At 39.9% G+C, this 27217-nt stretch overlaps 1 protein-coding gene across 5 annotated transcripts in view; it reads left to right on the top strand.

The window, feature by feature from the left end:
• The window catches only part of sept9a (septin 9a), a 163863-nt gene that overhangs the window by 120177 nt on the left and 16469 nt on the right, over nt 1-27217 (top strand). For all 5 annotated transcript variants that reach the window (XM_036561469.1, XM_036561471.1, XM_036561470.1 and 2 more), the window contains 4 exons: nt 20045-20248; nt 23524-23652; nt 25890-25971; nt 26921-27058. In XM_036561469.1, coding sequence (XP_036417362.1) covers nt 20045-20248; nt 23524-23652; nt 25890-25971; nt 26921-27058 — 553 coding nt within the window. The remainder of the gene's footprint in view (nt 1-20044; nt 20249-23523; nt 23653-25889; nt 25972-26920; nt 27059-27217) is intronic.

Here is a 27217-nt window from a genome sequence, read left to right as displayed (position 1 = left end):
GCGAGAAATTTTGTTTTAGCTATATTTTGAACACAGCCGTAGCTGTGGGCAGCAGTCAACTAGTTGAGGATAGTGCTTCAGTTTCTTGATCAAACACAGTGGTCGGGGAAAATAAGAACAGCCAGGAGCAGACTAGTAAAGTAAATAATCTGTGTGGAAATACTGCACAAGATGAAACCAGTTCTACTGCATGGTACACCAGCCACCGAGGATGTATTGCGTAATTGCTAGAAATGGCTTCATACTAGACTCTTGAATGACTTTTGAAAACAATATAGTATGAGCATTACAGTCTAGTGTACATAAACAATCATTTATTTTCCATTGGACTGCACATTTTACTCAGACATTGTTTGTAGCTAAGGCTGTGTTCAGATAGCAGGTAAAAGTGGCCCAAATCTGATTTTTTTTAACCAAATCTGATTTTTTTTTGTTTGGCTGCTCACAATATCTTTTAAATGTGACCTGAATCTGACATCAGTCTGAACAGATCAGCTCCTAAACTGACCCACATGCGCAAAAGAACAGAGCTTCATGTGGCTCTTCCAGAGGTAAACAGTGACTTCCAACAAACGCCAGTCACTCCCAGAGGGTTCAGCTTCATCTTCACCAGCATCACAGGAGCCATCATGAAGCTTCACTGACTGACAGCTGGGCTCATCACTCAGTATGAGTTTGAGATCCCTGTAAAAAGGGCGCGGTCACTTCTTTGGTTCGTGTCCTCGGATTCTTTAAACTTTTGCTTTCAGACTTTTAACTGTTCTTTGACGCTGCGGCCTCGTTCTCCTGTGGCCTCGTTCTCCTGTGGTCGCGTTCGGACATTTCTTTAGGAGTCTCTTCGAGCAGTTTTAAATAAGTCACTTCTATTTTTTTGTTTAGAAACATCACCGCAAATGTTTGAGGTCTCAGCAGCACGAAATCGTGACCAATGTTGAGTTGGATTGACGTAAAAGTGTGCCTGTTCTGAGTCACATTGTCACGGATACGTATCAGATTTCAGTACTACATATGAAAGCGTCTCAAATCAGAATTAAATGTCAAATCCAGTGTGTTTTTGCTGTTCACACTGACACACAGATACACATCTGTGTCACATATGAAGAAAAAGATCAGGTTTGGGCCACTTTTACCTGCTGTGTGAACAAAGCCTTAGACAGTCTTCTCTGTTTTAGTGTGTGGTTTACAGTAGACTGTGATATAAAGTGCTCACTTATTGAATTTCGAACACACAAAATTGCCGGTTCTATATGCTGTTGACTGCAGTTATGTTGTCTTCTTGAAAAAACATACTTAAAATTCAAATGTATTTGGTTATAAAATTCACATTCGATTTCTTGGCCCAGTTGACGGCCCTGCTTGCGTTTCAGCAGGACTGCCCCGGTCCAGAGGGTGTCTTTTCTGTCATCAAACACAGAGGTCTTACGTCAAGGTCACATTCCAGAATCTTCTACAGCTCTTCTGTGGTTCTTTCGTTCCAGAGAAATACTTCAGCCTCTCTTCAGGCTAACATTCACTAATACGTGAGGAATGCCAGAGGCTGCTTGATTGGAGCCTCTTGATAAATGCTGAGCCTCCCCCCCCCCAGGAAGCAAAGATGGAATGAAGATAATCAGCTGAGTTTGATTTGAGGAATTTACAACAAGTTAAGTTCTGCTGAGCTCACTGGAGAATGCTCTCTTCTGCAGATAAAAGGTCTTTTTTTAGTAGCATTTCAGTTTCAGCACTTTAGCAGGTTTATTTATTTATTTTTATTTTTTTTCCACTGCACATACAAAATCAAGGAATGAAAAACACGAGAGTTCTAGTTCGAGTTCTAGTTCGCTTTTCGCTTGCTCTGGAGACAACTGGTGTATTCATAGTGGCCAAAATTAAGAGACTGCTAAATGCTAATAACGTTAGCATTAGCCAAGTCAGTAACTTGCGTTATCTTGGCAAACTTTTTTACAAAGCGCAAATTCTTAAAATAGCATTTAACACATCAACATACCCTTCTTATTTGCAGTCTGTTGTGTTTACTGGTCATTAAATGGTTCTTGGTCACCTTCATTCTCACTTGTAAGTGAGCCAAGTTGTCCGTAGACTTCAGCGGCAAGTGCTTGGAAAACACAGAGGAGAACTTTCAACTGGCGACACAGACGTAGCTCAAGCTCAAATGAACAATCTGCTCTCTAAAGGTATGACTGGTCCTGTTATGAGGTCCTTTGTTGGTTTAGTGCCATGAAATGTCTTATAATTGCCAATAATTTCCAATGTGGAAAATGACTAAGATGGTCCTACTTGCCAACAATGTCCCCATGTCGTCATGGTTTTTTGGATCTGTATGTTTTAAAAAAATATGTATTAGCCAATTAGTTAATAACACACTTTCGAATACCCTTCAGTCCTGTTGTTACCGATCTTAAGCAGGTACCACAAAACTAGAACGTTTTGGTATTGGGCTGCCAGTAAAGTTTGTGTTAGCCATCCTTTAGCCCGTCGTCAGTGGCCAGTTTCTGGCCATGGAGCTGCTTTTATTTTTCGGTGGTGGGCTTCTCTTAATGTAGCAGTGACCCTCCATAGCTCTTCATCCAAAGGCACTTTCAAAAACACAACACGTGTACACTAGAACTGCGTTTTATATCAGCTTCCCAGCATGCGTATCAGTTTTCCGTTCATGTTAAGCCTCCCTCTGTGGAAGGTTGAGGGTTATGTAATTTTCATCCACACATGAGCGCCGTGGCCCTCGGCCAGAATGGTTAAAGTTCTACCTGATTGAGTTTTGCTGCAGGGTAACTTCCATAAGTCATAGGGTATTATGCACTGTGGGAATGGGATTCGTTTTCCAAAAGGAGGGAGTATTGTATTTTTTGGGATCTGATTGGGCAGCTGTTAGTGGATAAAGTATTTGAATAGCTGTAATGACACATTGCCAGTTCTTTCATAGTGCCTTGTTTTGTATAATAATGAACACACATCACTAATGCAAGAAACATCAGTACACGCTGAAACGTTAAACACAAAACATGTAAACTGCAAATCTAACTTTTAGTGGAAGTCAGAGGGAAAGTTTAGACCTCAGCATCACTGTGTGACTGAACTTGGCATTATTTGGATCAGGAGAAGCTGGAAGTGCAACCAGATTCTAAGACTGAACATTAAAGGTGTGGGAAAGTATCCCTGCAGATTTCTTTGAAAAACTGAAAGCAAGTCTCCTGAGAAGAATGGATGCTGTAATAAATGATCTAAGAATTGAGGGAAGCTCCACCCCATGCTATGGTACTTATTATTATTTTGCTGTTATTTGAGTTAATTTTTTTCAGTTATGAAATGATGTTCATTGGCAAATCAACAGTCGCTTCAGGCAGTAAATCAGTTTAAAACTTTTGGACTTTTTATTTATTTTATTTTTTTTAATTTGTGATTTTCTTCCCGATCTAATCGTGTCCGATTCCACCCACTAGTAAGGACTCCCCCAATCACACGATACCACCAGCACTAGGAGGGCGAAGGCTAGCACAGGCTTCCTCCGAGACCTGTGAAGCTCCACCGCATCTTTTCGAACTGCTGCTCACACAACGTCATTGGACAGCTGAAAGGGGGTCAGAGGAAAGCGCCAACTGCCAGAACGCAGTGATGGTGGGAGACAGTGGGGCCATCGTACCCACCCAGAGAGAGCGAGGACTTGGACTCCCAATCACAAATAGCTGTAGCATCACCAGGGATCGGACTCACAAACTCTTATCGAGAGGGCCAGCGCTTAGATGATTGCGCCGCTCAGGAGTGTTGTATGTAGATTTTGGCCCAGTGGTATTGGTTATCAAAATGTCGAGCTCCATAAAATCAGTAGCCTGTCATTTGCAGACTTTTAGTGAGTCAGGCTGGAAGGAACTTAGGAAGTTTTACTCCATTAACATGAGGACTTGCGTAGTCAATCCCTCTGTGACCAGTTTATATTTTAATTAATTTTAATTAATTTTCAAAGCAGAACGAAGCGCTGTTCTTCAGTGCTCTGTCACGTTACGGAATGTATAAAACAGCAGATGTTCTCGAGTCATAAAAAGTCCTCATGATCGGTCCCAGATCTCTGCGGAAATGCCGTTTGTTAAAATGTCACTTGGAAATCTCATTTGTAGTCCTTGCTGTGTTTGATATGTTGCATATGGTTTAAGCATCGCCCAGAATCTGCTCATCTGTCACTGAAACTGCCTGACTGAACGTCGGACAGAGCTGACCAAGCGCAAAGGGCTGCGCTATATGGACAGAATACAAGCAATCCTATTTATATGTATTGTGACTCTGATATGCCTTGCAGTCTATTAGAAACTCATTGGTGAATTAATATTGTGACTGTTTTTTGGAGGGTGTTTGTTTTTTTTGTTCTGAGTGAACATTTGGTTCTGCAGATTTTCAAACCGCAGATGTTTTTGTTCCCCAGAGGAAAATTCATAGGGTTAGGATCTGCATACCGCCAGTCTCAAGCAAAGTCTCCCACCATACCATCACATCAGGGTGGGCAGTATGAACTGAAATTTATATCATTAAATCTGACCAGTAGCATTATGATCTTGATGTACTGAAAATAATAAAAGCTCGTATAATTTATTAATGATAGTACTGCAATGATCAAATATTCTGTATGTATTAGTAAAGCTCAGTCATGTGTTTCACTTCAGTGGCTGAATGAAAAAGTAAAAACCAGATTTTTTTATTATTGTTAATTAGCTTTTTTTATGCCTCTGCATAAGTTCTGTTTATTTGTTTTGCATTTTTATTTGTCTTTTATAATGGCAGGTAGCATAACATGCTGTTCCCTGGGATCACGGCTAATCTTGCAACACTAAACAAATTGCTGGCACTGGTTGAATGTGCGAGTGATGAGCGGTGCGGGAATCTTTTAACCATGATCTTTAAAGTTGGAAACAACTCTCGTCAGTGAGCGAAAGAGTAACCATGTTTAAATCTTTGGAAAGCAAGTCTGGCGCACTGTGCTGGACAACTAGCTAGTTACTGAGAGCATAGCAGTCCGGAGTAGTAAACTAATCTGTGCTGAATATGACGTTAAAACAAATGCTGGCATGTCAAATTAGTGCTCCCAAGCCTACAGATAGCATCTTCGTCTGACCATCATCAGTCTGGCGTCGTTCATCGTGGCCGAGTGCCGTATGTGTAAGAGCACGCAATTATCAAACCAATGCTACAGTGCAGGCCTGTATGAAAAGATTTACAGGACTAGTGCACAGTGGCTCAGAAGCTACTAGGAATTCATGTCAGAAACGCCAACTGAAGTGACCATGTCAGCAGCTGTATTTTGCTTTGAAAGAATCATTGTTGTGCAGAACAGGCAGCTGCTTGATTTCCGTAACTAGCTTGTGCAATAAACAAGTTTGTTTTCTGTCTGCCTGATAAAAACTGGTGAATGAAAGTGTTTTTGTTTGAATAGATTTTCCATTTTCAAATATTTTATTTGTTGAATTTTATTAGATATTCGCTGCTTCCATAGATACGGGATTCCTTCCTAATCTTAATTTTTTTCCGATTATATATGTATATTTTTTTATTATATTATTTAAGAACAAAACAAAAAAAAATACACAAATACTGTTTATACAGAGGGGAAAAAGGGGAGAATGGCAGCAAACAAAGTGGTAGTTAATTAGAAAAAAAAGGGTTTAACTGTTTTAAAGCTTGGATTACACCATAACAGGAGTTAACAGTAGATTGTTTTGCTCTGTTGATCCTTGCAGTACTACATCCTAGGCTGGCTATTTTACAAAAAGAAACAATCCGAAGTTGTTTTAAATTGATACCAGTTGCAAACCGTAGCTGCATCAAGAGCTTCTTCTGATTTAAAGAAAATTGGTAGCATGAATCATCATTGAACAGGAGTAAACAAGGATCTAAGGCTGCGTTCACACAGCAGGTCAAAGTGGCCCAAATCTTTTTCCTCATATGTGACACAGATGTGTATCTGTGTGTCAGTGTGAACAGCAAAAACACACCGAATCTGACATTTTAAATTCTGATTTGAGACACTTTCATATGTGGTACTGAAATCCGATCTGCGTCAACCCAACTTGACATTTGTCATCATTTCGCGCTGCTGAGACTAAACATTTTAGATGTTTCTGTACTAAAAAATTATTGCAACCGCTCTGCGTTCGGATAGGTTTAGAAAGAAATGGCCAAACGCGGCTGAAGGAGAACGAGGCTGCAGCATCAAAGAACAGGAAAGCAAAGTTTAAAGAATCCGAGGACGCGAACCAAAGAAGTGACCATGTCCGAATAACATTCTTTTTTTTTTTTAATGCGAGCTCAAACACATTCTGGGTGATGAGTCCAGCTGTCAGCCATTGGAACTTCATAATCGCTCCTGTGATGCGGACGAAGATGAAACTGAACCCTCCGGGAGCGGATGGCGTTCGTTCATTGTCAGGATTGTTTACCTCTGGATGAGCCACGTGAAGCAGTGTGAAGCTCTGTTCTTTTGCAAATGCGGGTCAGTTTAGGAGCTGATCTGTTCAGACTGATGTCACATACAGATGACATTTAAAAGATAATGTAAACAGCCAAACAAAAAATCGGATTTGGTGAGAAAGTCAGATTTGGGTCACTTTTACCTGCTGTGTGGACACAGCTAGTCAAGAGTTATTTTTGTAAGATTAATAAACTCACAAACTACGTTAGATAAAATAACCAGGCGAACCCAAAACAGGTGAAGAAAAGTACCTTTAGAATGATTCTTACATGTCTTACAGCTAGGGTCTGCTTCCTAATCTTATAAAAGTCAGTTTGAACCCGAAGAAGTCACTTCTGTTTCATATCACATAAATCCATGGTGCAGTAAAATGCAGATTATAGAACAGCGTCATACCAGTATTCACTTTCATACCCCAGTTTACTGATAATTTCTCTGTTTCATTGGAATGATTACCTCTGTATGTTTGCACTGGAGAACATAAACCAGCTATGCCAGCTCTGCTCCCTCTTTTCTGCGGTGCTGGAGTCGCAGACATCTATTTTCAGAGCAGAAGCTCTCGGCTATTCGCGAGCAGCCGTATTTTTATCTTTCTCTGCTTTCAGTTAAAGATGACTAATTTTGTTCAGCCCTGGAGTTTCTTGTGGAAACCTTTTGTTTGTTGCCTTTGAAACAGTGAAAGCGCTGTGGTTTACTTAATCGACGCATAGCGGATTGAGAAATATGAAAACATTCAAATTAGTAAGGAAGACGAATAGCATTGTGGCGCTGAATTCGCAGGAATAATAATTGCTGCTCTGCACTGATGCTAATGGAAGGGATGGATGATGTTTTCGATAAGCTCAAGCATGCACCATATGGTTCTGCTAACTCTAAAGCATTTGTACGGTTGCCATGTCGTCTGAAAACAAGTCTCTGGCTTTCAGTTTCTCCAGTCCAGGAAATCAGCCCGTCTGTCGTCTGCAGCGTTCTCCTCTCCGCTCATCCTGCGGGTGTTTTTCTCGGCGGTGGCTGTCCGATCCCGCCTGGCCATTATCTCCTGAAGCCCTCGGCCCTGTCAGTCCGCACACTTCCTGCCGTAACACTCAATTTAGTGGAAGTGGGAAGTGACAGGAGTCAGACTGAGGGCTGTGTGCAGTCACTCTCTTAGAGTTACTGGCCTGCTGTGGCCGTGCAGCTCTGTTTTTGCTGGTCAGAAAGTTTTCCAGCCTGCAAAAAATCCTCCAGAGGCCAATTGAAAAAAACTGAGTTGAGATTTAAAAAACATACAAACAGATACAAGCACACATTTCATGGGGGCTTGATCGAGAGCTAAATGACCCATCACCAACAGAACCAAGTTTGCAGGGTGGAACCACAAGCAAATGGGTACCATGGTTCATGTCAGTGACTCTTGATTCTTGTCTTCACCTTCATGTAAATAAAGCAGTTTTTTGCTAAAAGATCAACAGGTAATTCCTCACAAATGTCTGTGTATCAGGGGAAAAGCCTAACACGGTGTCAGAGTGCAAATACCTTCGTATTATAATTAATTCCAGTCTTATTTTTAGAAAAGTGAAACAAAAAGGTAGTAAATGTTAAGTGGAATTAGTCAAATCGTACTTGTATAATAAATTGTTGTATTGTAATGCAGTGATGATTCCATGTTTGACTTGTCTGACTACCTGGACTCAAGCCATAAGCACAGCGTTTAAATCTGTACAGTGAGTGTATCATCAGGCAGGTAAGGTGCTTGACAGAAAATCCAATAGTTACAGTCATTGCCTTCATATAAAAAATCTTCTTATTAAGCTGCCACAACTTATTTAAACGTATAGATGCACGTCTAACTGCTTTAGTGAGCAGCAAACAGCTGAAGGAAGACATTCTTTAGACAATCAGCTTTTTCGGTAAGGCTGATAAGAATGTTTCAGTGGAAATGTGTATGATTTACAAATTCTGAAGTATTTCTGCACTTTTCTTTGTATAAAACTGTTGTAATGTGTTCAATTTTTTATTTTTATTGTGTCAGTTGACAGGATTGGTTGATATGAAGAAAGCTGCAGTTGTCTATTTTATCTCAGCACAGCCATCTTTTGATGAGAGTTTTTAACTGTTTCCACAAAGAGGGGATCTTACCCCTGCCCGTTCCCCCCTCATTGCTCACTAGCAGCTCAGCACAGTCACAGCATTTCACACACGGAGCCAACAGTGTATCAGTTAATGTTATAACAAATATTTTATTAGATTATTTTAATTATTTATATCTGTATTGATTTACATTTCTCTGTCGGAATTGGCACCAGGAGGCCGGCAGAAAGAGTTAATATCTCTGTACATGAAGGGTTCAGGTAATGTCCTCGTCAGCGTCAAGTTTTTTCTACAGTGTGAGTTCGCCAATCAGATTTCAGAACCAGAACCATGTTTCATTGTTGATATTCTGATGGTTGCATCCTTGATTTAACCATTGCTGGTTAACGGTTAATGACGATCTGTTATTGTTCAAAAGAATTTGCATCCCTAAATGTTTTTGGTGATACAGTAAAACAGAAGCCATGTTGGCCCCCGAACACTTTCTGTAGTGAGTTACACTACAGAATGACGTTTATGAAGCGTTTTTAAGATGTTTTTTGTTTTATATGTTGTTTACCAGTAATTAACTGGAATTCAGGTCGGGTAATGGATAGTAATCAGCTGTTGTAGGTCACCCATCATTCTGGCAGATATAGTAACGTTTCATTATGTTGCTTGTTTAGAGTTGTCTGCACTTGATGATAATATGGTGTTAATGTCTCCCAGCTGGCCTACTCATGAAATAACCAGTCTAAAGGTGCTGTAGATTTACGAGGTTGTGCTGAGAACACCTCTAAAGAGCAGTTCTAAAGCTGCGAAAACAGTCCCTTATGCTGAAAAGTAAACTGAACCCGTCCCCCAGGCAGGAGGACAGGCCATGAGGTCAGTTTATCATGCATGGTCACTGAGGAAAAGCGTCATTCTCGCCTGCGAATGGAAGGGAAACCGATTGTAGAGGCTGCAGGCAGTAAGGCCAAATTTTTCCTCTGCATTGTATCAGACGGTTCATGAGCTTTCGGTACAGTCAGGATGATAAATGGCCGTTTTATTCCATAAGATACCGTGGACGCTCCAAGAGGTATGAATAAGGGGAGTCTGCTGAGGCAGAAGCTTTACGCATTGTACTCCTTCAGCATTACAGCAGCGTTTCAGACAAAAACCAAACCAACACAGTTCTCCCCCTTCAAATGTAGGCGATAAGCCAAGACACATTTGGTCTCCAGAGTTACTTTAGTGTTGCTTTTGACCTGCAAGGCTAATGCAGTAACCCCACCAGTTAGCATGGTGCTAACTGCATGGCTAAATCATCACATGCTTGCTTCAAACCATGTCAAGTGCTCTTTAGTACATTTGATAACGTTTTTTTCTGACACTATGTATATATTACTATTACTGTGTATCTATTGGCTGTTTTTTCTTCAGTAACATTGATAAGAATATATTTCAGTGGAAAAGTGTATGATGTACAAAACCTGACGTATTTCTGCATTTTTGTCTTCATAGACATGCAGTTTACACCATTCTAATGAGTTGGGTATAACTTTCCATTAAACAGCTGTGCAAAAATTAGACACCACTCGTTTATTTAATATATTTGTATATTAAATATATATAAACCTCAACAGCTAAATACAATGTCAGATGTTTCACTGTTTATTGTGTCCACCTTTTGCCTTTATTACAGCTTCCATTCATTTCAGCAGACTCGCTTTCAGTTTTTCACAGAAATCTGCAGGGATATTTTTCCACACCTCCAGAGTTCCGTCTTAGAAGTTGGTTGCATTTTCTGCTTCTCACAATTCAAGCATCCCCAGCCACATTCGGTGATGTGGAGGTCTGGACTCTGGAGTGGCCATTCCTTTGTTTTGAGAACACCAGCAGCTCTGTTTGATTTGCAGACGCATCCTTTCAGACTTAGAGCGCAGAGTTGTCTTCTCACAGTGGAAGAATGGACAGAAACACCTGTGGATTTTTTTTGAAAGCTTTAAGTGTTGCTTATCTACAGGGAACAGTTTTGGTGGTCTACCTGGTCTTGCATGGTTATTAAGAGTCCAGTCTGTTTCCCTTTCTAATAATAGTTTCTGAACACCAGTTTAGGAAACTCCTGTTTTTTTTCTCCTTCCTTATGCAAGTGGATTATCTTTTATCTAATCTCCTCACAAATATCTCCTGATAAAGGAATAACTTGTACTCAGTAGCCACTTTGACTAGAAATTAAGGGTGGCCTCTTTTGCACAGTATTATAGTTGTTTAGCGACATGAGCCTCGTAGCTCTAGTGCAAAACACTTGAATCATTTTAATGTCTCGAAATGACTTTATAGCGAAGACCTTTATCTAGAGGTTTTTCACATAAAAGCCTATTCAGCATTGCAGAGACTGGACGCACATCACTATGGTGCACACTCAGTGGAACAGAATGCTGTGTGTGTGTGTTTGCCTTGCTTTTACAGTGTTTGTCAGGAACACTGCCTATTCATGGTGCTTTTAGCTCCAGAAAAATCTCTTCTTTGTACACAAGTGTTGCTGTGTTCTCTTGGAAAGTCTCCTTCGAGTTTTTTGGGTAGGCCTGCTTAGAGGGATATGAGCAGAGAAGTCAGTCATACAGAGCAGCAGGGATGTTAGCAGTGTGAAGGTTTGGCATTTTGCAGGTAACTCAAATAGGGCTGCACTGATTAGTTTGCGAAGGGCCACTTTTACACCTACCTCGTTTGGTGTGGATCAGTCAAACCTTTTCTTTATCTGTTTTAGATCAGTTAACTGCTGGTGGGAGCAAGTTGTAAGGATGGTCCAAAACCAGACGAGGGAAATTAACATCAGAACATGGTTTTCTCTTTTTCTAGCAAAGCGTCAGAGCTATACTGTCCATATAAGATGCCATAATCTACCATTTCATTTTGACCAAGCATCAGCGACCTGATTGGTTGAATTCAAATGGACAAAGCATGAACTTGTAAGGGTGCAGAGATCAAGTAAGGTTTGTTTTTGTTGCTGTATGATGTTTGTTAAGCATCTCTTTTTTAAAACAAAGTATTGGTAGGGTGGTATATTTATATTGAGAATGATGGAGAGAGTTGGATTTTAGACCGTGATAGGCCAGTGAAAGTTTCTTTTTTTTGATGTAAACATAAAAGGAGCGCTTGCATCCCCACCAAATTTCTGAAAAAATCACAGTACACCTACATGTATAGTGCAACATTGTTTATGGACAAAAAATTCTAGAAAATTAATGTTGTTGGATTTAAAAAGTGCTCTATGATGTTTATATGATGAATGCTTTCATTTTGACAGATTGTAGGACACTACAGGAAGTGCAGGGACCAGTTGGCTTCTGTTGCGCTTGAAAGCGCTCTATAACGTACATAACAGAGTCGGACTGACAGATTTTAATACGCTGCAGGAAGTGTAGGGCGATATGGCTTCCATTGTTTCATTGCTTCATAAAAAGGAATCGCTTCCTGCACAAATTGAGCTTTAATTAATGGCAGAGGCAAAAAGTGGAACTGAAGAAGGATTGTTCGATTAGTCAGTCAGTTGAGGAATAGTCATCTGATCAATTGATTATAGACATGATCATTAATTGCATACCTAAAACTAAAGTATATAAAAATACTGTACTTAAGCTGGAACATGCTGCAATGTGCAGGGAACAACAGTTGATTGAAAATCGATTATTGGAGAAGTTGCTAAAGGACACCAAAACCATTTCTGAGGCATCATTACAAAACAAAGGGAGGCTAACTTCTTTATGTCATCCCAGTGATGGCGTTCACTTCAGCCTTCAGGATGTAATAACCATTTAGCTTAACCGCTGTTAATAGACATTAGATAATGCACTAATTAAAAGCTGTAAAACCTTGCTGTCTGAACGCAGTGTCAGTGTAGTTCTGAATGCCCTTTACTTCTCCGTCCCAACCAAATGAATTTTTTGTAGTAGATTTATCTACACTCACCCAGCGCTCACAGACTAAGCCTGTCATTGGCCAGTCAGTTGACTAAAGCAGGAAACACTGGCCAGAGTTGATACTGTGTGATGTATTTACGGGGATGACCTTTCAGTCTATCTCCGTTTCTATAGAGTTTGACTGCAGCCTGTTGTAAATCCACCCTCTGCTTTCAAACTGTGAAAACACTGCCTGTGATGCGCAAGTCTGAAATTGCAGAATGCAGACACAAAGCCTTTTTATTCATAACGTTTTAAAGAGCAATACCCTTGGCTTTCTGCCACTCCTTCCTTTAGTCTGTCTTTCTGCTGCTGGTCAGTTTTGCTGGGGTGGATTAACAAACCAACCAGTAAGTCTGTGCATCGTAACCAAAAACTAGTAGGTCTGTGTGGCCTAACCGATCGACCAGTAGGTCTGGTATGACCTTGCATGACCTTTTTGTCATTTCACAAACTTAATCATCATAGAAAATTCTTTATGGGTTTGCAGTTCCTCAAAACACAACACAACACAATGCTGCCTCCTGCCATCCAGCCAGTAGGTCTGTAGCCCTAGTCAAGTAACTCATAGGTCTTCCTGACCAAACAAGCAGTAGGTCTGTGTGACCAGATCTAACCAGTAGATCTATATATAATCTGAACAACCAACTAGTAGGTTTAGATGAGGTAGTAAATCCATCAGTAGGTCTGTATGACTTAACCAACCCCTAAGTAGGTCTACATGGCATAGTAAATGAACCAGTAGGTGTGTATGACCTAACCAACCGACCAACCAGTAGGTGTGTATGACCTAACCAACCAACCAACCAGCAGGTGTGTATGACCAAACCAATCAACCAACCAACCAGTAGGTGTGTATGACCAAATCAATCAACCAACCAACCAGTAGGTGTGTATGACCCAACCAACCAACCAACCAGCAGGTGTGTATGACCTAACCAACCAACCAGTAGGTGTGTATGACCTAACCAACCAACCAACCAGTAAGTGTGTATGACCTAACCAACCAACCAACCAGCAGGTGTGTATGACCAAACCAATCACCCAACCAACCAACCATCCAGCAGGTGTGTATGACCTTACCAACCAACCAACCAGTAGGTGTGTAAGACCTTACCAACCAACCATCCAGCAGGTGTGTATGACCTTACCAACCAACCAACCAGTAGGTGTGTATGACCTAACCAACCAACCAGTAAGTGTGTATGACCTAACCAACCAACCAACCAGTAGGTGTGTATGACCTAACCAGCCAACAAGTTTGGTCTACATGGCGTAGTAAATCAATATGACCTAACCAACCAGCCAGTAGGTGTCTATAACCTGGTCATCCACCAGTAGGTCTGTACGACCTAACCAACCAGTAGGTCCTAAGTATGAACTAGCCTTTTTGTCATTTTCACAAACACAAACATCAAAAGTAAAGCTTGCTTGCTTTCACAAGTCACTTTATAAATTAGAAGCGATTGTGTAGATTAGAAGTGAAAGTGCATGTGGCCTCGACCTGTTTGAAAGGAAATAAGGAAGGAGGTCTGTGCAGCTTTTTTTTTCCCAAGTCTGGAAGGGATCAGGGAAATGAGGAAGTGGTTTTCTGGCCTGCGAGGTGCAAGCTAGGTGTGTCATCTTGTGGGCAGCAGTGAAAACAAAACGGTGTGGTGGGGAAAGAATGAATGGCTGTTCATGCAGCTTTTTGACTTTGACTAATTTCAGGAAAGAGCGTGTTTTCGTTAAAAGAGAGAATTCTCTTTAAGCCTCCAAAGTCTTTTCTGTACATTCAAACAGTTTCAGACTTTGTAGAGCTGGGTCGGTTTTGGCTCTGGTGTGAAAAATTTGGGATTTTCCCCATTTGTGTCTCTCTGTGGCTGCGAGGCCAGTCAGAATATGGAAGTAGTAACTCCACTTTTTCATTCTGAGTAAAACATGCGCGCCAGATGTGTTGCATCCTACTTTCAGTAGTACACAAGTATCATTTCACAAAGAATCTATACAAATGTGTATTTTCTTTTTCGGTTTGCAATATCTTAACATATTAAACAGGAAGCTGTTTAGATTTCACCAGTTTTCTTTGTAAAAAATGAAAAACTGAAGAAACAGCCATTCCTTGGGAATAAAGCCAAATGCCATGCATTTTATCCCCTTGTTGTGGTTTCCACACTCAATGTTTAAACCATCTTTGAGCCAAAAGAGCTTCAGTGTGTGCTTTTAACGAAGTTCATAAAGGAAAACTGCCATATCCAGCAAAGCAAATGTTGAAAATGAACACAGTTTTCATCACTGACATCAAGCGACTGCATGTTTCAGTTTTTGCTTTTGTTAGTTTGCTGCTTGTTGATTTATCTATAGTTCTCCCACAAGCACTGCCCAGCATAGCCTGTTGATGGCGTCATTCAGTGCTAACATTATTGACAAAGAAGTGGGAGAGCAAGAGATAACAATCACAGAGGAGTTGGAACCATCGATCATAAATCTGATATATGGACCTTTCTACCAAATTAGATTGAACTGTTGGAAAAAAAAAACAGTTACGTTTTGAGACCATAGATATTTGCAAGGATTATGATCTATTTAAACCAAAGGCAGAGTTGACAGATTAATAAGCTATATATACACAAAATTCATATCATATATGTCATTTATATGCTACTTTCTATTGAGATTGTCCGTCTCCCACCCTAACCCCTAAATGTACACTTGTAAATTTATTTTGTGTGTTTTGTTGTTTTTTTAAAAGATCTTTTTGAGTTCTTTAAAAGTGAAGTTGAAGGATTTGGATTTAGTTGCAAGATTTAGAGTTTTTTTTTTTATCTACAAAAAAGATAAAAAAAAAATGTTGTTCCTTGTTTTCCTGTCACTACCAGGAACAGAGTTTTAGTCTGTATGCGGGGCCCTATTTTAGCCACACCCCTGCATTCTAGAGCAGGAAGTGAGGCTGCAACCCTGTTCTCGTGGCCACATGGTGAGCAGTTAGATCTCATTGTTTTGAAGTAAATGTCCCAAAGACTGAAAATAAGTGTGAAACTTTAAGAACTGTCACTACCGAAACACATTTTCTGCATTTAAATACACATTTTTGTGTTTTAATGAAAAATGTTAACACTTTATGTGTATACAGATGTTCAAATCTGTGCTACTCATGAACTGGCTAACATTTTTGAGTTCTGCTAAAATTATTGCTACCGAAACATTTGGTTAAGTTTCAGTAGTGTTACGATTGTTTTGTGAGTGATAAAAATTGAATGTTCGGTCATTTATTTTAATAAAATAAACATAGTTAAGTGAAATATCTTTTAGCCCTGACTTCAAACCAATTCAGTAAATGATCCATATACACTCATTGTTTGGAACATGCAGAACATGCAAAATTGGAAACGATGTTTGTTCTGCGGCCTCGTGATTTTCAAGTTTTTTAATGATCACATTTGCCTATATAAGGGACATTCAGTGCAGTTTTAGTTGCAGTTATTTTAACAGTGACAGACAACTGTAACAGTATGTTCTATGCTGATGATCGGTTTGGCTGTAGTTTAACACACCAAAGTTTTTTGTGTGTTGAGGAATGTGTTGGTTGCTGGCTGCCTTGGCGGACATGTGCGTGCGTTAGTTGTATAGCTGGTGCCAGGCCAGGAGCTGCCAGTGGGTCAGGTTACAATCCTGGGGATTTTTGTTCCTTGTTCTTTTTTTTTTATTTATTTATTTTTTAACCAGCCATTCCTCCTGCACTATTGAAAGGAAGCGACTTTGTCGGCTGTGTAAAGCAGCTACAGGTTTCAATGAGCTGGGTAATTTAAGCCCAGAGTGAGGATTGTCTAATAAGAACGCTACTCAGCTTTCCTCTCATTAGACAGTTATCTGGCTGAGAAATCCTGCTTTGTGAATTAGCCTCATCCAGCAGGTTGTGTCTTCTGGAAAGTAGTGAAACTTGATCGGAAACATTCCTCAGAGTTATTAGATTATCTGTGCATATACAGTGTACGTTAGCTCTCCATTTAAAGGGACATAGCTTACATTTTTGAGCCCATTAAAACCAACTTAATTCATCATAATATCTCTTTGTGAAGGGCTTTTAAGGGCTGTTATCCTATACTGTCAGGAGCTTCACTCTCATGACTGCTGCTAAAGCCATGGAACGTTTTTCGGCACTGAAGTCTGAATGTGTGTTCAGGAAGCTTTGTTGCAGTTGATTTTTGATACGACGCGTGTAAACTCTGTTTAAAGGCATTTCTCCTTCATCTAGTACCTGTAAAACTTGTTTTTGAGCTGTTGAATGGTTTCATTTTGAGATAAAACATGAATTTGCTCTTTGCCTGCATTGGAAGTGCACAGTGAAGGACTGTTTTAAAGGAATACTCCAGCCTTTTTTTCTAAACTAAATCTCCATCTGCTGCATTTGTAGCATATGGCCGTTTATCACAGACAGTAATTTCATGTTTCCTAGTCTAGTGGGGACAGACAAGATCTCGCAACGTAAATTGTGGTGCTGGATTGCGGCAAAATCCGCTGCAAACAAAGGACACTCCCCTCTAAAACCCACCCAAGACTCCCCTGGAGTGCTCTTTTAACATCTGGAGTTCAGTCAGTAACGACAGCAGTGGTAATGGGTGGTTATGACCTATATACGCTCTTTAAAAAGATTGTTCTTTAGTAAAGAAAGTGGATCTATGTAGAACCATAAACAGTCAAAGAACCCTTTGCAGGATTATAGGGTCCTTTGTGTTGTGAAAGCGTTCTTCAGATTGATGGAGAATGTGCTGTATGTGGTTCTATATAGCACCAAAAAGGGTTCTTCTATAGTTACAAGCTTGATATTGTTACAGTAGAAGAATGCTTTTTGGTGCTGTATAGAACCCTTTTTAAGGTTCCAAGATGCAAACAACCATTTAATCATGCACAGGGTTCTTTGAATGTTCATGGTTCTATATAGAACCATTTTCTTTGCTAAAGAATGAAGTGTGTACTGTTATACCACAAGTAAGTGCAGATAACATAATGTTGTTCATTCACAGCTGTGTCCCATTTCTGGGGCTGCATCCTTCAAAGGCTGCGTAGACCCACAAAGGCTGAACCGAAATGAGACGGTCTGCTCTACGGCGGATTTCCTGTTTGTGTCACAGCACCTCTGTTCCCGCCCTTATCATTGCCTCACCAAATGCCGCTCCTGTCAGTTTCCTTTAAAGTTCTTTAAAGATGGAGCCAGAAACTTTACTTTTAGTTTTTTTTATTTTTTCACTCATTAGAGCTGGAGATGCTTCTCTCTGCGTAAGTTTTGCTTCAGACAACATTGGCTTTTTTAACATTTGTATCGTCAGCTATTCGACTCCGTTTAAACCCAATACTTACATTTAAAAGTGAACTCCTCAGCCACCGTTTGCTCCTCTGCTGATGGCTCCATGTTCCCGAATCCTGGCTGGCATGGAGTAAACCTTGGGATATGTTGGCTGGCGAAGGATCCACCTGGATCCGGAAAAGAAGGACACATTTCTCAGCCACATGATGGAGCCTTAAAAATGGGACAGCCTAGTGACTGACTCAGTCGGCCTCCAAATACTGAGACAGTATTGACAAGCACACTTTCACCCCCTACTTTGAGCTCCACCTGGTGTTGGATTGGTTTCGAAATTTCTGTTTGTTCCTGATTCGTTTCAGTGATATTCAGAAGTGTATAGTGTTCAGATCTGCCTTCTGGCCTCTGTTCTACAAAGTCTGTTACATGCAGATTATAGTACGTGGTAATCAGCTGTAGACTGTAAATGCAGTGGATAGAAATGAGGTTGAAAAATGCTAGAATATTTCTGTAACTGAATCTTGGAGAGTTAATCTCTTTCATGCATGCTTACATATGTTTTTACATGCTCTGAGAATGATGTAATGGCGTACTACACTCGGGCGTGAGTAAGTATTTAGCTTTATGCGATCCTGCTCCCTGGTGATGGATTAATGCTGGATTAGACGGATGCATTAGTAGATGAATGAGAACATTTTTGGCTCTATAATAGGGTCCAAACGTATGGATATTTACACAAATCAGTGGCTGCTCTAGCTTCAGCCTGAAACTCCATGTTTAAGTGTGTCTTGTGTTTATTATGTCTATTTCCCAGCTGTGTCGAACCACTGTTTCTCCAACAAAACCTCTACAACGCTGTAAAACACATTGTCTACTACTTTCTGTGGCTCGAACAGTTTGTCTTCTTATATTTGGAGTGTCATCTGGTGGCTTCTGGCTTGAACGTTTATTCGATTTTCTTTTGAGAGATGAGAATGTTGTGACATTATGAAGTGGGAAAAGTGCCTCTTTTTCTAAAGTGTTTGTTCATGGTCATGGTTTGCTCCTTCTAAATGTTGCTTTATGGAACAGTTCAGTCAAAAAAAGCTAGTTTTGCCTTCAGTGAAGGTGAAAAGCTGCCAATTCTCATTCTGAAAATAACATCATGCTGATTACTACCTTACATGTTTAGCCATTAAAAAATAGATACAGCACAGCTTAAAAATACATTGGGAGAACAAAACACATATAGATTGACATCTTGTACATCTTTTATCCGTATCTTGTATAATCTGGAAGGTTTCTATATCAGTGTTCTATCCCCTGTATACCTGCATGTCATTTATCCACCTCAGACTCACTACCTGCACATACATATCATAGTTTTACTTCATAACTTAATACTGTACATTGGAAATAGTAGTGTATATTGTGTATATGTGTATATATTTAGAGTCTGTGTATATACATTTCTTTTTTCTTCTTTTTTTTTGTATTTAAATTCTACAAGGGGGCTACGCACCTAAGATTTTCACTCACCTTCGCCCCTGTGTAAATGTGATGTGACAAACGTGATTTAATGTGATGTGAAAATAGCACTGATACTCTGAGGTCCATGTATCAGTATTTTATTATTTAATTATTAAAGGGCAAAACTGATTTTTCTCTCACTTCTCTTTAATCTGAGGCATTTATGTAGTATGTAAACATTGTTGAAGTTTCAAAATGTGTCATTCACTCCCCAGTTTTGCAGCCTCCTTAAACAATAAGGATAAGGAGACTGCAAAAACAGCCCATTTTGAATTCACTGTTTTTGTCACACATCACATTTACATATATCCACCTATTCAGTCTACAGCAGTTTATCTCTGGCCGTTTATGCTGGAATTATAGTGTTTCAGCTTTTCGAATGAGACACAATGCAGGGCAGCCAATCAGAGCGTAGCGCAAAGTTCTTGGTGTTCTCAAAAAAATTAATATTTGAATTAAACATCTTAAAGTACCTTCTGATGTCCATCTTATAGTGTTTCAGTCTGCCAATCTACACTATAAGTTAGTAACAGCAATTATAAATATAACAATGGATTCCACCCTTTTGAACAGTAGTTAAAATTATTTGTAATTCAAGTTTATATTCACATTTATAGCGTAGATTAATAATATTAATAATAATAATAATAATGCATAGATTTTTTTTAGATCATTTAAAAATATGAATCACCTCACGCCCCTCTGCTCAATCTGTTGGAGAATGTACATGATTAACATAATTAATGACTCCATCCGCACTTGTTCTCAGATTCTCACTGCATGCCATTCTTCTGTCTGTATCCGCAGGGTCCGAGTTTATTTCCAGCTACAGCAGCAGCAGCAGCAGCAGCAGCAGCAGTATGGCGGAGCCAGTAATTTCAGAAATGCCCCCGACTGCATGCCCAGAGAAGCCCAGTGTGGACTTCAGCTATGTGGGCATTGATGCCATCCTGGAGCAGATGAGGAGAAAGGCCATGAAGCAAGGCTTCGAACTCAACATCATGGTAGTGGGTGAGGAAACTGCACTTCTATATTAACCTCCCTCTAAACACTAGCACTGCGCATAAGAATTATTTCTGTTATTAATTAACTTGTATTCGGTTAATTGACTTCTACCACCCTCTTTTCTTCCCCCTTTACTGCCATCATTTTTCAGAGTTCCTTCTGTGTGACAAGCTGTGTTTCTTTTACAGTCCAACAAAAGTAGAAACCAAATTGGCCCCTACGCTTCCTGTACAGTATTACAGTCTGTCAGAATGACTGTATGGATCATATGGATATTATAGAGCATTGTGAAGTGCTGTAAATAAAACAATATCAACCCCTAATCCTCCTGTAGTGTATTACATTCTGTCAGAATGACCATGTAGATCATATGAGCATTATGAAGCATTATTGAGAGCTTTTTAAATAAAACAATAGAAGAAGTATCACCTCCTACACTTCCTGTATTGTATTACAGTTTGAAGTGGAACGTATGAACATTTTAGAACATAATAGGACACTGAACACACTGGCGTGTTTTTCGTCCCTCTATTACTGGAGAGATTTACACGTTTATCATGTTTATTAACAGAGGGAAACAGCTATTTATATGTATGTATGTATGTATAGCTGTTTCCCTCTGTTAATAAACATGATAAACGTAAATAAATACATACATACATATATATATATATATATATATATATATATATATATATATATATATATGCTATAGTCGGTTAGCTAGACCAAGAAAGTTGCAGTTTATTGCATTTTTTGCACTGATCTTTCTAATTAAACGTTTATGGTTTTCCAAAATCCCTGTAATTTAATGTAAGCTGATAGAACCCTTTTAGGAAATTGGCATGAATTACGAAAAGGCGTCTAATGATGGAATCCTTTAATATACCGAGGAGTTGGTAGTCCAAGCTTTAATTTTCCAGAACACTGAATACCACAACATGTGATTGACTTTAAAGAAACCCTGGCAACTTTAAACAGCAGTCAGTTACATGCCACCATTATGTTAGTGTGTCCCTTCTGTCTGTGTGAAAATGAAAGTAAATTCTGTTTTCCTGAGGCTGTTTTTGGCTTTGCATGTGTCTTATTTCACTGAAATTAAGTGCCATAAAGCTGTTGTATAACAGTGTATGAGTCAAAAGGTGAATGCTGTAGTTGATACTGAATCAGATGTCAGTCAAACAGGAAAACCTACTTTAACGCTTTTTAATTTAATGGCCTATATGACCTTTTATACCGTTTATAATACATTGTTTAGTAAAGTTGTTAGAGGCGTGCTATTCACAGGATTGGAGGAGTATGTTTTAATAGCTAATTCTGCACACATTTTTTTCTGAAGATAAGCTGAGTTTTAAAGCTATGGATGGTCCTCTGGTTTGTTTTACTGAGTAATGTCTGTGGTTGATAAACAGCATTGTTTACAAGCTCTGAATTCTTTCACGTAGCTGTGACGGATTGATAAAGAGGTGGGGGAAAGGGGCCTGATGACAGCTGGAGTGTGATGGCATACCAGGACTGGGGCATTTTACTATGGCATGTTAACAAAACTGGGGCTGGTATGCTGCGTCAGCGGCACCTACTGTTTTAGTTTACACTAGACATGCTAAAATCGAGTTATAAAATATTAGGCATTAGCATAACATAATATTACTGACAAGCCAGAAAAGTGCATTTCCTAAAGAAAATGCAGAGTGATTGTCCAGCTTCAGGTTGTTGCTAGGACATTACCAGGTGGTTGTTAGGGTGTTGCTGTTCATATGTATTCCAGGTGCTTGCTTTTTCATAATATGATGACATTTGTTTGGCTTAGAAAGGATTAAAAGCTGAGCTGAGCCTGTGAGATGGTTCAGTGCTAGTGAATGATTTTGAATTGGTGGATAAAGGCTAGAGTGTCAGAATGAACTCAGTGTCCCTGTACAGCTGCAGCTGCTTCATGCAGCTCTGGAGGTCAGGCTGTCTGTTTATTTAACCTGCTTAGCACAGCCAGAACCTCTAGCCCAGCCTTTAGAGCTTTCTGCCCAGCCTTTAGAGCTTCCTGCCCAGACTACAGAGCCTCTAGCACAGCCTTTAGAGCTTTCTGCCCAGCCTTTAGAGCTTCCTGACCAGGCTGCAGATCCTCTCGCCCAGGCTTTAGAGCTTTCTGCCCAGACTACAGAGCCTCTAGCACAGCCTTTAGAGCTTTCTGCCCAGCCTTTAGAGCTTCTAGCCCAGCATTTAGAGCTTTCTGCTGAGCCTTCAGAGCCTCTAGCCCAGCCTTTAGAGCTTTCTGCTCAGCCTGCAGATCCTCTATCCCAGCCTTCAGAACATATAGCCAGGCCTTTAGAGCTTTCTGCACAGCCTTCACAGCCTCTAGTCTAGCATTTAGAGCTTTCTGCCCAGCCTTAAGAGCCTTCAGTTCAGCTTTCAGAGCTTCCTGCCCCACTTTCAGATCCTTCAGCCCGTCCATCAGAGCCCTCGGAGCCAATGGGCCCAGCCTTTAGAGCCTTCAGTCCAGCCTTCAAAGCTGAAGCGTGGTCTTCAGAGTCTTCAGTCCAATCTTAAGAGCTAAAACTGAGCTAGCCTGGTGCGCAGTTAAAGCTAACCTACAGCTAAGCTTAATCATCTTTAAACCATTTTTAGGCTACTATTTAGATATCCACAACAAATAACCACAATTTTAAACCATTAGCAAAAGATCCAAACAGAAAGCATATTGTTATTATTGATAGTCTCAGACCTGTCCTGTGTATTGATTTTATCGCACAGCTGTGTATGATTTAGTCCAACTGCAACAAGTACAGCAGTCTTTATCTTTTAATCTGGCATGCAGTGCACATTAAATTAATGAAGGATGGCCTCTGACTTTGCATTATGCTATAAATGACATTCTGCTACAGTCAGAGCAAATGGGGGTTTGATGTATGGCTATTTAATCTCTGCCAGTAGTTTTAGATGGATATTTGAATTGCATTCAGTATATATACCTATTTTGGTATGGTCGTGTCCGAGTTTGGGGCGGTTGCTTATCGTGTGTTGTTTGGATTTTTGAGGTGTCTGGACTTTATTTGGTTTATGTTGGAATGTGCATGTGTTTGTATGAATAGCTCTGGGGAGCTGGCTTTTGTCCGCTCATGCTTCTTTCTTTCTGTCGCACAGTTGTTTTAAAAGAGCAGCCTCAGTTTGAGTTGTGTTAATAGTTATGTGTTGTGTGTGTGTGTGTGTTTGTTTGTGTGTGTGTGTGTGTGTGTGTGTGTGTGTGTGTGTGTGTTTGTGTGTGTGTGCGCGTGTGCGTGTGCATGCAGGACAAAGCGGTTTGGGGAAGTCTACGCTGATGAACACACTCTTCAAGTCCAAAGTGAGCCGAAAGTCAGTGATGGGCACAGCTGAAGAACGCATCCCCAAAACCATCGAGATCAAATCCATCAGCCATGGTGAAGCCTCTCAACAGCCGCCCACACTCCTGACTCAAACACGCATACATATGGAGATGCTTTTGTTTCTTCTTCATGCAGTCAGGCAGTTTTTATAACAAGTCATTTTGAGTTTAAAGAAATGGTGCAATCAAAATGCTAATCTTGTTTACAATGAATGAAAGAGAATGTCCACCAGTTAATGGTGGAATGGCGTGCTAATTGGTGCTACCTTCCATTCATTGTTAACCACGTTAGCATGTTTGGTTGATATTTTTCTTTAAAAATGTGTAATTTGAAAGCAAAACTGTTGACATTGGGAACAAGCAAATATGGCAAAAAAAATATGATGGAAAAATTTTGCCTCCTTCTGACTGCAGTTTCACCACTTTTAGTCTTTTAGTCAAACGGCTTTTTTGTCAAATGCATTTGTTAACGTGGATTTGACCTTATTCACTTTTGAGTGATGTATAAAACATGAAAGTGTGACTAAATGTAAGGGTGCAGATGTCCAGCCTGATGTACGAACATTTCATAGGGGCAGTGCTTAGTGTGCTAGTGAACATGAGCATGAACAGTGCATCAAACATCAAAGTTGCATACGGTCAGATTTCACCAACACTTTTATTATTGATCAGTTTAATCTTCGCTGTAGCGATACGATCAAACTTGCGCCTGGTAGAGGTGCGGTAAATATCAATGTAACGTAGGAAAGGAAGGATACATTGGCTGTGTATCGTGTCGGCTGATTTTCAGCCCAAATATGCGATCGGCCAGTATTTCCCTAACTTCGCCCATCCTGAGAGCTGATCAGTGATGTGAAACATATGAGCCATGTATTTCGCCTGAGGCACCAGAATGTATCTGCTGCACCATTTCAGGTGGAATGGGACAATTTGAACAAGAAGCTGGCGGATAGGAAGCCGAGTTCAGCCTCGTCATATCTATTTCACTAATGAAAAACATTTCTCCTGAAGTGTATTACATATTTGGCTCTTATGTCACTCTGAACTCACTGTGTGAGCATGTAGAGCTGTAATTAATGCGGTTTGTTGTCAAAGCTTTGAGGATTGGTTTCTCTTAGCACGTTATCCGAGCGCTAATCTTAGCTTAGCTTTCCCTACACTAGCTTCATTATCTGCAGCTTTGGTAGGGGCTGAAAATGAAAAGAAGCTGCAGAACTACAAAAAGGAATCATTTGCTCGCCCGTTTAGCCTTTTCAGTACTTTTAAAAACCCATCATTCAGCAGGAGGACAGTTTTGCAGTAACATTTAATATTCAACTAATTTTTGCTGTTTAACAGAATCAGTAGGTCGGTATTGTTGTCTCATTTGCTAATGCTAATTTGCTAACACTGATCGGTCCATCTCTAATGTAATATTTTAACAATCGGAAAAATTACTGATTTGCTATTAAATAATCAAATTTGTCAATAATACCAGCAACAGCAGTAAAAAATAGAAAATAGTGATAACTTTCCACGAACATACATGTGACTACACATTCCATTAAAATACTTTTGCTTTGTACTAATGATACAGTAAATAACTACCTCCCTAAAATACAAACATAGCATATAGTTCAGTAGAAGCAGACAGTGTTTAATGAACATGATTAACCTTTGGCCATGGGGCAGTGCATCTTCTGCTTGACCCCAGGCTCCACCTGTGGGGACAACCATTGGCTTATGAGCTAAGAGTTGTGTTTAATTGACTCACTCTCAGAACATCTGCATGAAGAAGGGGGTGCTTCATGTAAATTATATGTATATGGGGGCAAATTGGGGTGTGCCTGTTGTAAATGATTTGTAAGTATGGTACTTGTGCATGTGTGCTTGTTTCTGTGCAGCTTTGATGAATAAGGTACATTGAACAAGTGCTGAAAACGTGTTTTAGGAACAAATTCAGAATATTTTTTTTTTTGGTAGGACTAAGGTAGTACTTTAAATGAGACTGTCCAATAAAAGCACATGATTGTAAATTACATATAATACCTCCATGTAGTTTCTGTAATATTTGCTGTTTTAATGGGGAATTTCTGCAAAACCCTTGAGATGTAAATAGTCATTCAGAGTGGTTTAGTATGAAATAGTTGATTGTCGAGAAAAAATAAGTTAGACAATTACATTTGCAGCATTTGGCAGACACTCTTATCCAGAGCGACTTACAGTATCATTTTACACAGGTAGGAGAAGGTAGTGTTAGGAGTCTTGAACAAGGACCGAACACTGATGAAGACCTGTCTCTCTTCTCTGCAGATATTGAAGAGAAAGGAGTGAGGATGAAGTTGACTGTGATAGACACACCAGGCTTCGGAGATCAGATCAACAATGAGAACTGGTAAAGAAGCACTCCTGTTTGTGGCGTGGCCTGTTGTCACGATGGCAAATTAATCCCAGTTTCACACCAGCCATAAGATGCAATTTCTACCTGTCTTGAAAGTCCCTCAGTTAAGCTATACATTTTTCTCCAATAACATTAATAGAATATAATTCAAAAGAAATGTGTGTGATTTGCAAAACCAGAGGCGAACTGAATTTTTGTCTTCGTAAGTGAACAAACAAATTTATAAAAGTGCAACTGTGGTACACAGTTTTTTGAAGCTGCAGTTGTCCATTTTACCTCGGCACAGCCGTCTTTATGGAGATGTGTGAAATGCTTTAACAGCAGTGGGTTTCATCTCACCCATCATTGCTTGCTAGCAGCTCAACTTAGTTTCACAACATTTCACATATAGAGAGCCAACAGTGTCCTAGATAATCTGATAACTACTCTAACAGCGCTAATACTACTTCTAGTAATAACATTTTATAATAAGTCGGTGGAATGTTTAGTAATCATTTTTAATATTCATAGAAGTTAAGCAACTTTACATTTATTCAGTACTAGTAGACAGGCTCATATTGTAAATGGGTGGTCGAAGTGGTGGTGTTATCCACTATGCTATCCAACTGTTGTTACCGGTTTGCAGAGGCAACATATTTTGGACTTCTCTGTTTATTTGTTTCATAAATTGATCCATTTCCTAAAACTACTGAGCAATTCTACTTCAGCTTTTCATCTGAGTGGTTCATTTCACATTACATTTGCTTTCAGCAATGTTAGCATTGGCCTAAGCCGATTCTGTGTAGCTTATGTTATTAAGATACCGTGCCAGAGTGGCTGGCGGGTGAAGCTAATCTACCTGTCAAATGTAAATATTTGCTCACATTTAACAGGTGGCAGGTGTATTTGCCACCCTGCCTGTTGATTTTTGCTCCTGACTTATTCAAATGACCTCCCCTTCCAGCTGGCAGCCCATAATGAAGTTCATAAATGACCAGTATGAGCAGTACCTGCAGGAGGAGATCAACATCGAGAGGAAGAAGAGAATCCCGGACTCGCGTGTTCACTGCTGCATTTACTTCATCCCCCCAACAGGACATTGGTCAGTACACACACACACACACACACACACACACACACACACACACACACACACACAGTATCCTGCCACTGCTATTCTGGGTGGAAAATGTATCTTTCAGGGGTGTTTTTTGCCCTCATTGACTCGGAAACAAATTTTGCTCTAAATGGAGTTAGTTGG

This window comes from Colossoma macropomum, unplaced genomic scaffold (assembly GCF_904425465.1).
Source record: "Colossoma macropomum unplaced genomic scaffold, Colossoma_macropomum, whole genome shotgun sequence".
Lineage (NCBI taxonomy): Eukaryota > Metazoa > Chordata > Actinopteri > Characiformes > Serrasalmidae > Colossoma > Colossoma macropomum.
Note: the sequence above shows the minus strand (reverse complement) of the source record. Positions and strands in the feature narration are given on the sequence as shown.